This window comes from Mchenga conophoros, linkage group LG10, assembly GCF_057382185.1.
Source record: "Mchenga conophoros isolate Kocher_MC1m ecotype Shallow Benthic linkage group LG10, M_conophoros_male_GT1.1, whole genome shotgun sequence".
Lineage (NCBI taxonomy): Eukaryota > Metazoa > Chordata > Actinopteri > Cichliformes > Cichlidae > Mchenga > Mchenga conophoros.
In genome coordinates, this window is record NC_140535.1 from 15,886,442 (window position 1) to 15,900,854 (window position 14,413).

Consider the following 14,413-nt stretch of genomic DNA (forward strand, 5'->3'; position numbering starts at 1 on the left):
GATTATTTAAGCTCAGTACAATGTTCTGATACAGACATGTGGCTTTCAGTCATAATGATAGCCCCTTATCAGTAGACATACTGGTTAATGCCAGTTATGTTGACAAATGTAACCAAATTGACAAAAACTTTTGGTTAGCTTTTTTTTGGTTAGCTTTTTGGTAGATGTTATGATCCTATAGTAGCTTTCTTTTTCCACTAATAAATAAATAAATAGCAGTCCATTAGTCCAAATTATAGGTTATCGTCTCAAAACTTTGACTCACAAACTTCTGAGAAAATAACTCAAAACTGAGGGGGGGACTTCCCGTTATTAAGTCGAAATTTTGAGATAAATAAACTTTTGACTAGCTTTGACTAGTTTTTTTTAGAGGTGGAAACAATCCTCCATTGGTTTCAGTTACTTAACAAAAAATAAAGTTTAAAAAAAATGTATTTTACCTTTCGTTTTCACACTTTTATGCCAAGTGAATCGTTTCAGAAACACCCCCTCGCTTAGCTTCCGGGTTGGTTTTCCGCGGCTCCTTTAGGAAGTTTCATCTTGCCGTATATTTCATCTTTGCTGTGGACCGGCATTTTCCCACAACACCCCGCTCCTCCTCGCACAGATGACGAAAATGGCGGACAACTCATCTTCGGTAGGCTTAAGAAAGATATAATGTTAATATAGGCACATTGACCGGTTTCAGAGTATAAATAAATGTGTTGTTATTTACAGGTCGAGATTGTGGAGGGCTGTCGCCTCCCGGTTCTTCGTAAAAACCAAGAACACGAAGACGAATGGCGTAAGTATTGTCCGTTTTTTTTTTATATGCTAAGCTAATGCTAAGGAGCTCAGCTCAGCTGTTGTTACCAGAAGCCCCGGCCTCCAGTTAAAGCGCTGTAAACACCATGGCCACGGATGGTGCATGCTGCTGTAAAGTGTGTATGAATTCAATTGGAAGACTTAAGAAAACTGCTGCCACTCCCTCGGAAATTAAATTGCCAGTTCTTAATTTTACTTAGTTTCACATTTTATAGAAAAAAAGTACTAAATGCAGGTGGCATCAGTGATGTTTACAAATTTGAGAGCGAATTTATCAGGTTTTCTCTCTTACTCTCTTGGCACTCAGTTTGGTCCATAGTAATCTTTTTTAACACATTCCTTTTTAACAACAACAACAACAAAAAAATTAAAGCACAAATGGTATTTAAACCAAATTTAATTGGGCATTGCACTTAGACTTTATAATCCTGATACCTCAGCATAAATAATTACATTATAGGACATTTAAAATCTCACATTAAAGTAGATTTTGTTCACCTTTGGTTTATTTTTAGCATTGGAATGTAAACAGTAACTTTTATCACATGCCTGTGTATTTAATGTTAAGTGTGTTAAAGCTACAGTGTTTCATAGAAAAGCATCACAACGATTGTCTCTGCTTTGTACAGCACTGGCTGAAATCCTGAGTGTGAAGGAAGTTTCTAGTAGAAAGCTCTACTATGTTCACTACATTGACTGTGAGTATATTTTGTGTCAGTCGTCTTGGTTTTTCTCAAGATTTCACAGCCCCAGTTTAGTAAACATACACCAAGGTTAATTACACCTTTTAAGGTTTGTTTATTAAGTTATTATCAAAGATTGCAAAGCAGATTTGCATTTATTTAGTAACCCCCCCCCCCCCCCCCCCCTTTTCCTGTCATGTTATGAGCTAAAGATCTTCACACATCAAATCACCACTCTGTCTCTCTTTGTCTGTGTGTTTAAGTCAACAAACGTCTGGATGAGTGGGTCACAACAGAAAGGCTGGACATGAAGAAGCTTCAGTTCCCCAAGAAAGATGCTAAAACACCAACCAAGAACGGTCTTTCAGGTTCCCGTCCTAGTTCTCCGGAGAGAGACAGAGAAAGAGAGAGAGAAAGAGAGCGAGAGAGAGAGAGAGAGAGAGAGAGAGAAGTGGTAAGGAGTCCACGTGTCATTTAAAGCAATGTAATTATAATTCTCACAGTATTAAGAAATGATGTCAGTCTTAATTTCTGTGTTGTGTGGTTTTTATTCATTTTATAGAAAAACCTGCATGATGGTAAATTTCATGTTTGTTGCTGTTCACTTCCATTGATGCATGGTATAAGCTTTCCATGGTCACTTTAATAAGCTGCAGTGTGCTTTATGCTGCTTGAGCACTGATTTGTAACAGTCTACCCACAGGAAATGCAGCCATAATAACAATAAAAATATAGATAAATAAAAGGGCATCATGTTATAGAGGACCCTGTTTTTAACGAAATATCAATATCCTCTTTTTTCAGTCTTACATTTCTGTGTTAATACTTCTTTATCAAACACATGCCACTCAAACGGTGAAACTCTCGTTTTATGATTAAACCTTTAGTCGGATTTTGTGTGAATTGAATTCCTCAGTATTAACCTGAGGGTTAACATGAATTATCCCAGTGTTAACCCGCTTCCTTCTCTTCCTTTCCGTTCAATTCAGAGGAAGAGTCTAGATCTCAACGTACAAACTGCCACAGCTCCTTCCAGAGGCAAAACCCTCCCCACGCCGGTACAAGTAGAATTCACCCACTCCACAAATTACTGAGACCTTTTTAAACCTGGTGTCAATGTGATTCTTGTGTGATGATCCCACTGTTAATGTAGAGCTATAAGGTAAAGTAACGTTTAATATAGAGTGTATCCAAATGAAGATTTGTAATAGGAAGTGAAGCCCATCTGCTGCCATCACATTTAATACCAGGTTTAATGGGGTGTATTTACATTGGTTAACCTGCAAATTATCTGAGATTTGGAGAAATAAATTGATTTGCTGTGGCTATTAAAGATGCACAGTCTTAGTTCTGTCTGAAAAAGCATCTTGATATCAAGATGTCACTCTTCATTGAATACAAATGGAGTCCCCGGCTTTTAATCAAGCCTCTGATCACGTTGACATGAAAAACAAATCCCATCAAATTCACCTTTGTTTGGTTTGTTTGTATTCAATCTTAAAGCTGAATCTCTAACACTGTTTGTTTGCTGCAGAAGAGGAAAGTAGAGCCTGCCCCCGTGGCTCCTCAGGTACCCCCGGTCATCCCTGTGCCCTCCCTGCCAAGTTCAGCTGAAGCCACTCAGGCAGCTGTTTTTCCTGCCGTGAGAGAGACGCCCACCTTTAAGTCCCGTGAAGACCATGAGCTCACAACGGTAAAGAAAATCCTCTTAAATTCTCTCTCTTTTGTTTTTTTTCCTTTCTCCTATTTGCTAATGAATATCTTTTAATGTCCTACTCACAACAGAATGGCAACGCCCGACGACTCATCCCCGCTCCACCTGGGAGGAAAAGAAAAGCTAATTGTGGGGGAACTGACGAGGTGCGTTACCTTGATTTACTGCATGTTTGTGGTCGTGTTATTCGCTTCATTTTTTGAATTTGTTAAGAGTCTGTCTGTGTTGGGTTTTGTGGAGTTGTATTAGAATGCATTTTGCAAAGCGTCACAGTCCGCTCACTGGAGCATTCTCCGGTGCAGCTGGTGACATTCATTCAGACTGGTGCACGGTTCTTGCACAAGGTCTATACTGTTGTAATAGGACATATTTGTTTTATTATGGGGACCTATTGTGCTTATTTCCAGCACCATATTTTAATTCTTGGACTTTTTTAAAGTAGCTTTTCATGATTCACAGTTCAAAATAATGCTTACTTATCCTGTATGAGGCCCTGGTGCAGCCCCTGAGTTCATCCTCTGTCTGGAATGAGAATTATTAGCCTCGTTTCTCCTCCGTTTAAGTCCGCTTTCTTTTGATTGGCTGCTCCATGCAAAAAAAATGTTTGAGCAGCAGGTGGACGAGGTCTCCATGATGACTAATTCATGGATATCCTTAGGAATGCCGCTCTCATCACGTGGATTTAAGAGTAGAAAAACTGGCTGAAGCAGAGTGTGAGCTTTTGCCTTACAGCAATTACTTGTACATATGTTGACCTTTTGAACTCTGGCCAAATTTATTCTGACCATCCACATCTGTAAAGGTGTGCATATATGACAGAAAATAAGGAAAAGAGTAATCACTATCCCCCCAAAAAACTTTGTACCCATATAAATTGTCAACATCACTGCATAGGATTCAAATGTGATAAATTATTGCTGTCATGTATTTGTTTATAAACCCCACGTGCAATCATAATGATGAAAATGTTTTGGTTTTTCAAAGATTGCTTTGTCATTCTTTAATTTCCCCCTTTCTTTACCCTTTGTGTGTGTGTGTGTGTGTGTGTGTGTGTGTGTGTGTGTGTGTGTGTTTCCCTTTTCATTTCTCACCCACTGTTTCCCTTCTGACCACCACAAAACAATTCATTAGTGTGTTTTTATGTATTGATGTGTTCTTAGCTCGTGTTTATTGTGGTGTTTAAAACAGGGAATTACATTTGCAGCTAGAGCAGGGCGATATGGCCAAAAATATTTATCACGATATATATTTGAAAATTTGCGATAACGATATAACCGACGATATAATTGATGTGAGACAAAATACAACTCCACAACATTACTAGCGCAAAAAGACAACCTTCCATTTATTTTCACTTAAACAAGAAGCTGGTTTTTATGTACATTAAAGCTTTATAAAAATGTAACAGTGCAAATGCAAATTCCTTGCTGAAAGTTTAACCAAAAGGCATTTCCAGTAGAAATGGGCTGACATATACTGAGCATAACCATGTATAATATACACTGAAGTTAAAAAGAGGTGCTTTGCAACATTAAACTGCAGTGTGCAGTACGCATTTTTCGGACCATAAGGTGCACGGGATTATAAGGCACATTAAGCGAAACAAAGCAGTCAGATAAATCAAACTTTATTAAACTCATTCTTCTTGCTTCCTCCACTTCTGTACCATTGATTCATTAATGTTGAATTCTCTGGCAGCTGCTCTATTCCCATGTTGTTTCAGTATATTAATGACTAACCTCGTATTGTGGATGGATTATCTCAGTTGTTCTCCTGACTGAAGTTTGGTCCGTTTACAGCATCCTGCCACGCGATTGCATTTGTCTCTAACCATGAAGAACCTTCACGTTAACTTTTATAAGTGGAAAAGTGTTAGTGTTCGTCCTCCAGCTTCACTGTTTATGTTATGCTAACATAGCTGTGTCGCTAGCGATCACGTAGCACATCATTATATACCAGCTAGCCCAACTTCAGTAACCCTACAAACGTCACTGCTGTTTAGTTTCCTGTCTTCATTTATGTTGGAAGTGATAGCAGAGCTGTACGTTTGAATTTTTTCAGAAATCTCTTAGTCAGAACATGCTATATCATGCTTAGGTAACTAGCGAAACTAGCGAGCTAACTTCCGCTAGCTTCCTGCTAACTTCTAACTCCGTTAAATATAATAACTTTTGTTTTCATGGATGCCTGGAAGTTAAACTTTATAGTTACACCTGGTAAAGCAGCAATGCTGATCGTTTTATTAAAGATGAAAGAATTTAGACAGTTTTTAACTCTAAGTGATGCTGCAGTGTTGTTTGACCTGAAGGATATGGAGTTTAGGACCCAGATTACTCCCAGATTTAAGAGCATTTTAGTCCGACAAATACGACAATAACAACGGCCGCTTGCATGTTCTGCAAAAAAATGTGCTTTGTTGTGTATCTGACGGACAAACACCAAACCAGTTCCACATCACGGAAGTTGCACCATTTTTACAAACCAATTCTGGTTCATCTGTTTCACTCAACAATCGGCCATGTGCGTATGAAAACAAAGGCACTGCGCATGCGCGTTTTACTCATATTCTATCGCGATATTTCATTTTCCTATCGTTGCCTAACATTATACCGGTATTACCGTGAACGGTATAATATGGCCCAGCCCTATTTGCAGCTATTTAGTTATGGCTTGTTGGCTTAACAATCCTCCTGAAAAAGAACTTGCTCTTTATTTATTTATATTTAGGTTGTTTGATTACTTTGTCATACATTTCATTCTAGCTAATGGGCACAATAACATATTATATGCTGGCAAGTATTGAGGACTGTATGTTGTGCTTTCATATATTTTTATTTTTCAGCATCAGCTCTGGCTAAATTCTGCAGCTTTTTAAAATATTCAATGAGCATTTCATTGATTCTCCTGTGTGGGTCTATGTTTGAGTTGATGTGTGGCTCTTTAAAAAAACAAAACTATCCTATTTAAATGAATCTGACCAAGAATCCTGACACCACATTTTACCAGGAGCCTGTAATTGTAATTTTGTGTCTCAAAAACGTTGTTTGACAAAACATTTTCAGCGTTTGCTGCTTTTGAGGGTTTAGTGTAACCCGGGATGTTCTGTTTTCTCCATCAAGCTACATGTACGCTGCTGTACTCTCATGTTTTATGCCAACCTGCAGCGCTCTCACATCAGCGGTGATGACAGTGGCCATTAGGTTCTTCATAAACATTAACAAATCTGTCAAATCCACATGAGATGAATGTTTGTGTTTGTTCTTTACCCCACTCTTCATTCACTGTCTAACATGTCTGTCTCTGTGATTATGATCACCAGTCAAAGCTGACGGGCTCCTCATGCAGCCAACCTGGATTTTACACATTAAAGCCTGTGTTTTTGTGTCTTTTTCTGCTAGATGATAAAGGTTTTGCAGTATAACAAGCCTCAAAGTGCCAGTGTCTTTCTACCACCACCAGAGGTCTGTTTAATTTCCTATTATTGCCCGTTGATTGTGTGTTGCTTTCCAAATTCAACTGTGCCTTAGTGGGTCCAATAAATCAGAGGTGCTGCTTACCTCAGACCCAAGTTTAGTCTTTCTGGACTAAACATGTACTCTGATTAATCATATTACCTTTTTTTTGTTGTTGTTAAAGAAATCTGTGATCAATCAGCTTTTTGTTCAAACACATTTGAAGCACTTGAGAATAACTGCTGCATAAGTGTGTCATCTGTGTAATCTTCACATTTTGTACCACCAGGATTCCCAGGACAGCTCAGATGGCATTCCCTCTGCACCCCGCATGACAGGCAGTTTAGTGTCCGATCGCAGCCATGACGACATCGTCACCCGGATGAAGAACATTGAGTGTATAGAGCTGGGACGGCACAGACTGAAGCCTTGGTACTTCTCTCCATACCCACAGGAACTCACCTCGCTGCCCATCCTCTACCTCTGTGAATTCTGTCTCAAGTACCTCAAAAGCCTCAAGTGTCTTCAGAGGCATTTGGTAAGACTTTTGTTCTCTAAACCTTGGTTATGTTAACAGCTTACACCTGAAATCTGTGCTTCTAAGATTGTTTGACATTGCTTGTGTTGTTAGGTTTATTTTTTATTTCTTTCTTTTTTCAGACCAAATGTAATCTAAGGCATCCTCCAGGCAATGAGATCTACCGCAAAGGCACCATCTCATTCTTTGAGATCGACGGCAGGAAAAACAAAGTTAGTGGTGTGATGCTTCTTTTCTTTCTTTCTTTTTTATTCACCAGATATTTATTGTTGTTTATTTGTGGTTAATACATGTTTTTATATTTTTCCAGAACTATTCCCAGAACCTGTGTTTACTCGCAAAGTGTTTCCTCGACCACAAGACGTTGTATTACGACACAGACCCTTTCCTCTTCTACGTAATGACAGAGTACGACTCCAAAGGCTTCCATATAGTGGGCTACTTCTCTAAGGTGCACAGATAAGGCAGAGAATTTTTTCCACACTGTGATAGTGCACTCATAACAGGAAATATGCCTCTATGTAAGCAGGAGTTTCCAAAGCTTATCATTATTTTTCTTCCCTTTGTGCAGGAAAAGGAATCAACTGAAGATTACAACGTTGCCTGCATCCTCACCTTGCCTCCTTACCAGCGAAGAGGTTACGGCAAACTGCTCATTGAGTTCAGTAAGTGTCGTATCATCAGCCAGTTTTTTAAGTTATGAACATTTCTGTCTTCATGTCACCTCTTGTAAACATCTGTTTGTGTCTGCCAGGTTATGAGCTGTCCAAAGTAGAAGGGAAGACGGGAACTCCCGAAAAGCCGCTTTCTGATCTCGGTCTCTTGTCCTATCGCTCTTACTGGTCCCAGACCATCTTGGAAATCCTTATGGACCTTAAACCAGACAATGGTGAAAGACCACAGATTACCATCAAGTAAGCAAATATTCTGGATCTTATATGAGCTATAAAAAAAATGTTTATAGATGCATGTTTGGAGCTGAAATGTGTCGTCTTTGTACTTGCAGTGAGATCAGTGAGATCACAAGTGTAAAGAAAGAAGATGTTATTTCAACACTTCAGTACCTCAACCTAATCAACTATTACAAGGTGAGAGATGAGCACCAACTGTAAATTAACTGTTTACACTTTTCTTGAAAATACACGTTTAATTAGATTTGAAATGCTAAAGACCCAAACTCTGAAGCCTTGAATTTTTAATTTGAATAACACACAGATGGGAAATGTTTTTTCTAGAGGTAAGCCAGGGCTCGCAAAATCGCTAGCGAGGCTAGCGATTTTTTCCAGTCGGGCTACCAAAATCTATCTCCGCCCTGCCCATCGGCTTATCGTAGGAAGGAAAAATATATGTCAATGCTTTTGCATTCTTTCGGAAATGTAGCTGGGTAATTATGTCATTGGCATCGGTGAGCCACTGTCAATATGTGACATATTGAAATCGCGTTTGAATTTGCGCTTGTTTTTTGCTTTCACTTTGCAATCGCGTGAACTGTGTATAGAGAGCGACAGCACTGATTGGTGAGTGATGATAATTTGCGCACCAATTCCTCTGACATCGTCTTATCAATCGTTAGCTTACTATGCAAACATGACAAGTGAAATCTCCCGCAGCTTAAACATGTGAGAGGTTGATCGCGCAGAGAATCGCTGAGTGTTATGTGAGTGCGTGTGTAAAAGCAGCAGGATATATATTTTAGTTCTGCTGAGCCAAATAAGACAGGTCAGGGTGAAGAAGTGACAGCCAAAGAAAAGCTTACCACAAAACGGAAAAGTTATGACAAATCAGACTATAAGGCAAAAAGAAAGTGCAGCTTTATGGTTTCATGGACAAAAGAATTTCTGTGGCTGCAATATGACGAGCTAAATAACCAGGGCTGCACATAAGTGGTCCGCAGGTGCGCATTCGCTGTCAAAATAAAAAACGCGCACAAGATAAGAAGTTGCAACGCGTGTTTGCATACATAAGATTTTCTGGAGGAGGACAGACATTTGTTTAGAACTCTTAAAGATGTCGAAGAATCAAGCTCCTTTAAGCAATTACTTTGGTGTTCCTCCACCTCCAAAGAAATGTCAGGAGTCTTTTGTGGTTCGGACCTCCTGCAACCACTTTTCCGTATTCTCGGGAAAGTGGTTGCAGGAGGTGAGCTGGCTTCAAACAAATGATGAACGCACAGAGATGTGGTGCGGAATGTGCCGTGAAAATCCCACTCTAGCGGACAAAAACAGTGCTTTTTATATGGACGCAAACGCGCGTTGCAACTTCTTATCTGGTGCGCGTCTTTTATTTTGACAGCGAATGCGCACATGCGGACCACTTATGTGCACCCGTGTAAATAACATAATGTTCTGCCGGGTGTGTTGTTGGTTTTCTCTCGATTTCTGAGTCGACAAGCGCCTTTGTTACTGGGACCAGTCATTTTAAGAAAAGCCCCCATTAGAACCCATGAGAAATGCAAGAAATGCATTGTTGCTCAGTCTGCAATATCTTTCCCAGAACAAACACCAATTGCAAATAACATACTAAAAATAAACCTGAGAAATCAGTTTAGAACAGCGTACTATGTTGCAAAGAGTGAACTACCACTGGCAAAATTTAGCAGTCTTTGCAAACTTCAAAAAGCAAATGGCCTAGATCTTGGTTCCACTTGTCTCTTACCTGTGACTTCAGTGGAAATTTCAAATTCAGGATCTGACACAGACTGATTCATGTCCTACACAGTTCTTACAAGTTCATAGAAATTTCTGTTCAAGTAGAACCAAGTATTTGAGTTGATGATTGTAATTTTTATACAATGTTGTAATTTGTTTTTCAACAACTTTTTGATTAATGTTTTGTTTCCTTTACAATATTATACATTAATGTATAATATTGTAACGGAAACAAAACATCAATCAAAAAATTGCTCTCTTTGTTATTCAGGCTACTTAAATTTATTTTGGGCTGCTAAAAACTGAAGAGTCCCTGCCCAAAGGGCTACCTGGGATTTTGAAATTTTGCGAGCCCTGTAAGCAGAATTCTAGCACCCGTTCAGCTTGGTGATTCGTCACTTAGAAGTCTTTTTTTTCTCCTTAACCAAATGAAAGAGGTTGAATGTTCGTTCGGCGAGCTTTGAAGATAAAAAAAAAAAAAAAGAAATAGTAGAAACTAAACGGCGAGCTGTGACTTCACGCATATATGGGCTAAATCAACACTGATCATGGGGAAGTGGGCGGGACCACAGATGATTTTTCTCAACTTCCCATGAAGCGACTGAAGCGACTACCAGTGAGATTGAACAATACTGCCGATTCATGTATGATCTGGCAATAAAAACATTCTAGCGTTACCTAGGCCCTGAATGTGAGACCATTCGTGAGCGACCATCTTTGAACAGAGGCGGTGGTTTACGACACCAACTCTCTGCCATTTATAATCCAGTTTTGAGTTCCCTCCCCAGACGCCTTAACGCCCACTCACATCCTGGGCCATCTGACCTCAGGAATTCGCATGATAAGGTGGGGCCAGGTTTCACAATGAACTCACCCGAAACTCTGGCTGATTGGGACCCACACCCAGTTTCACACCTTGGCTCAGGCGATTAGAGGACCATCAGGGGGTCCTTTTGTCCCTCTGTGGGGGGAAACTCCCACTAGGTTTATATCTGGGACTCTCCACCATTTGACCTCAGAACTGAAGAAGCTTCTCGGATGAGAGGTGAAACGTCTTCAAGTAACTTAAAGAAGTCCAGACGCTTTTCTTTGCAAGCTCCTTTGACTATGATGACCTGGATGACTGAGAACCTTCACAGACAAACAGCACAAAAAGACTGCACATTCCAAAGATTCTCCATAGGGTTAAAGCCTGGACTTTCTATTGGTCATTACAGTGTAAAAAACGCTGTTGTTTTGTAAACAATGATTTTAAATCCAGGTGGTGACTTTGTCTCAGCTCAGCTTTAGTATACCACATGCCAGTCTCTCGCAGCAGTAATCATTACTCGTGGGTTTGCCTCATTGTAGCAGTTTTTTTGTTTTTTAATACTCCTTTTGTGGCTTTCAAAGTGCAAAAGCCCTAATTTAATGGCTTTGTGAGGAAAAGCAGTAACACTCCCAGAGCGGGAGGTGTTGCTACGACACTGCAGCCGCACCTTAAATATTTAAGGCTCTGTTTTGTGAGTTGAAGAAGTTGAAAGCAGTGGAGCATCAGCATCTTTTCAAATGAGCAGATAAAATGATGTGTACTGACTTTGGTTTCTTGAATGCAGGGTCAGTACATTCTGACTCTGTCAGAGGACATTGTGGAGGGACACGAGAGAGCCATGCAGAAGCGGCACCTGCGCATAGATCCTAAATGCCTTCACTTCACTCCAAAGGACTGGAGCAAAAGGGGGAAGTGGTAGAGTTGGTTGCTGAATGACGCCAGAACCAGGGCAGCAGACACCCGACGCGAACGGTGGATCAGATCAAGGTTTCCCCTCGGCTTTCTCATCAAGACTTCTCTTCGATAAACAGTGAACATGAATTGTTTTGTTAAACGTTCATTCTATATCGTGAATCTAAAAGGCCGTCAAACCTGGGCAGAGGGAGAGACTGGTTAACAGTAACACCGCCAAAAACACAACACACCTTCTACTGTGTAAAAGATCCTGTTTATGATCAAAACAGTGCATTAAAAATGACAAAAAGGTGACTGTCTATCAGTGTAAAATGACAAACGCACAAACCACTGAAAGGTTGTTTTTATACACGTGATTTTAGATCCTATAGAACTGCTTCATCTGTTAGTCCACATTTTGTAAAACTCAAGTACATTTATTTGCTCTTCTTGTTGTTGTTGCTGTTCCCTTGACTACCACTGTGGCCACACCCTCTCATCTGCCATGTAAAAATGTTGTCATTAGGATCATTCGTATTCCAACAAAGTTCACTAGAGTCATAATTAAGAAACAAAACTAATGCCTGAACAACACTCCAAAATTTACTTTTTTCTACTTTGAAGGTTTTTCAAAGGTTTTTTTTTTTTTTTTTCCAAGGCTTCAGGACCTCTAAAACCTCTTCCTGGGTATAAAAGATTGAATAGTTGTTATTAGGAACTAAAATCAGACTGTGGATACTTTTATACTCTCCCTGTGACTAAGGCAGATGTTTATTTTGAGAGTTTAAAGAGGGAAATTGTACATTAAGACTTTTTTGGGGGGGGGGTAAGTTTTTCTTCGAGTGCCTGAATATTAATGTTTCTTAGCTAATAATAATTATAATGCATCAGGCTGTTTTTAGTGTCACTTTACTAGGCTCATTTATAAATGTGAACAGCCCAATACTTTTGCATTATTTATTACATAAAACTCAGAACTAGGCATCAGTTATGTTACACGTTTGTGCAGTTATATATGTTCTTGGTTTGTGATCATTCAGGCCAATATTTCTTTTTCTTTTTTTTCATCACTCAAGCATATCAACCCCCTCTTGATTTAAACGTATATTTGCCGTGTCTGTACATACTGATGACAGAAGCCATGTTGAACTTTAAGGAATGTAAATTTCATGTACAGTCGTCTTTCTTTTTTACTCAATGTTATCTAACAAGCTGCACAATGTTTAAAAAAAAAAAAAGACCTAAAAGTGATATCTTACCTTCAGTTTTGTGTTTTATGTTTACATGTCAGAAAAGGATGTTGAAATGATTTAGTATATCTTTATGTGGAACACTTCAGAGCGTTTGAACGTTTGATATAAAAAGAAAAGAAAAGCTGGCTGAATTGATTAAAAACAACGCGTCTTTATTGTGTTTATTCTGGTCTGAGAGCCACTTTCATCTGTGTGGACAGGTTAAGCCGTGTAAATGAATGTAACAAATTCCCAGTGGACACAGTGCATAAAGAGGGTGTTCAAAATTGAGTTAGTTTGTATGTAAAATTAAATTACATACATTTTTATGTAAAATGAATGCAGTTCATGTCAGAATATGCAGTTTGGCAAGAAATTATTACTGCACCAGGAATGTGAAACAAACTATCCAGCTTTGAGATCCGGTTGTCAAAAGGTGCCATACAGCCCAATAGATGCTTTACAGAGGGTGAAGAAATTGCCGTAATTGTTATTAATTAGTCCAGTTTTCCGCAGTAAAGTTATGCAGTTGTTTTAACAGGTTGGCTCTGTCATCAAAAGGGGTGCAGGTGGTCCGTGAGCCATATACAAGCCCGATTTGTAGCCGGTGCCAAAAAGTGATTTCAAGTATGTGCCAAAAAAAAAAAAAAAAATGCAGGAATTGAAACTGTTATAAAGGACTTGTTGACCTATAATATGTCAAAAAATATTTCTCATGAATGGAATCCAGTCTTTGGGCCAGAATGAACATTCCTGTCACAAGATCGAAGCTGCAGTCAGTTTTTGACAAAGTGACTTTTATATACTCATTCATAAAATGTCTTTTTCAATGGAGATCTGGCCAAGAGGGCAACAGAAATGGTAACAAATATAACATAAGCATGTTTTATGTGACCAAACAAAGAAGACGGCTGATTACAGTGTAGGTGCAATGAGGAAAACGGATGCAAAACAGGTCATTTTAGATTTTATACATAACAGCTGCACACATCATGTTCACTACAGTCAATTTATCAATTCTTTTTTAATGTAAACATATTAGACATTAAAAACGGTTTAGAATATTTTCACGGAGTTTCAGTATAAAGCTTGATCACCAGGCGGCAGTATTGTGAACCCATCACCTGTGCGACATTTGAAGTTGAAACCACAGGACGGTCGAGCGGAGCTGTAATTACAACCTGACCTCTGTAATTGTGTTTGAGCGGCGGAGGAACTGAGTTAGACAACAACTGGAAGAAATTTGGTAACAACCTGCATGAAGAGCAGCACTCTAGCATGTTAGATAATTGTATGTTGTTTGTTTTTATTAGACTGCACGGTGCATGTTGCTAACGCACACTTTCCCAGCTGAACACGACACTGCAGTTTACTCTCTGGATGTGTAAAATGTGTAACAATGGATCACACCTCAGTGTCTGCAGGAGGCCTCGTTTATTGAGCACGTTTCCTCAGCGGACCGATCAATGGATCTGCTTAAAAGTGCGCTCAGGCTTGACGGCGTTTTAATGTCTGCAAGTCAGGTTTGAGTTATCAGCATCACATCACACCAATTTTTCTCTCCCCACCTCACAGAGCCACACCACTCCCCAGGAGGACACAGGAATTTCACACTAATCTAATATCCTCTTCCTGAC

At 39.4% G+C, this 14,413-nt stretch overlaps 1 protein-coding gene across 3 annotated transcripts; it reads left to right on the plus strand.

Annotated features, from left to right (window-relative positions):
• The first annotated feature begins 574 nt into the window (after positions 1-574).
• Positions 575-12,942, plus strand: LOC146565584 (histone acetyltransferase KAT5-like). Of its 3 annotated transcripts, none has more exons than XM_085288821.1 (15): positions 575-637; positions 718-784; positions 1,434-1,502; positions 1,751-1,941; positions 2,477-2,551; positions 3,022-3,180; positions 3,273-3,347; positions 6,600-6,662; positions 6,943-7,191; positions 7,314-7,403; positions 7,502-7,642; positions 7,763-7,856; positions 7,946-8,105; positions 8,198-8,279; positions 11,435-12,942. In XM_085288821.1, exons 1-15 carry the CDS (start codon positions 608-610, stop codon positions 11,567-11,569), a joined length of 1,680 nt encoding a protein of 559 aa, XP_085144947.1. In that variant the 5' UTR covers positions 575-607; the 3' UTR covers positions 11,570-12,942. The 3 variants fall into 3 exon arrangements, with proteins under 3 accessions (XP_085144947.1, XP_085144948.1, XP_085144949.1); XM_085288822.1 differs by having other exon boundaries at positions 2,477-2,545; XM_085288823.1 differs by lacking the exon at positions 2,477-2,551.
• The last annotated feature ends 1,471 nt before the right edge of the window (positions 12,943-14,413 follow it).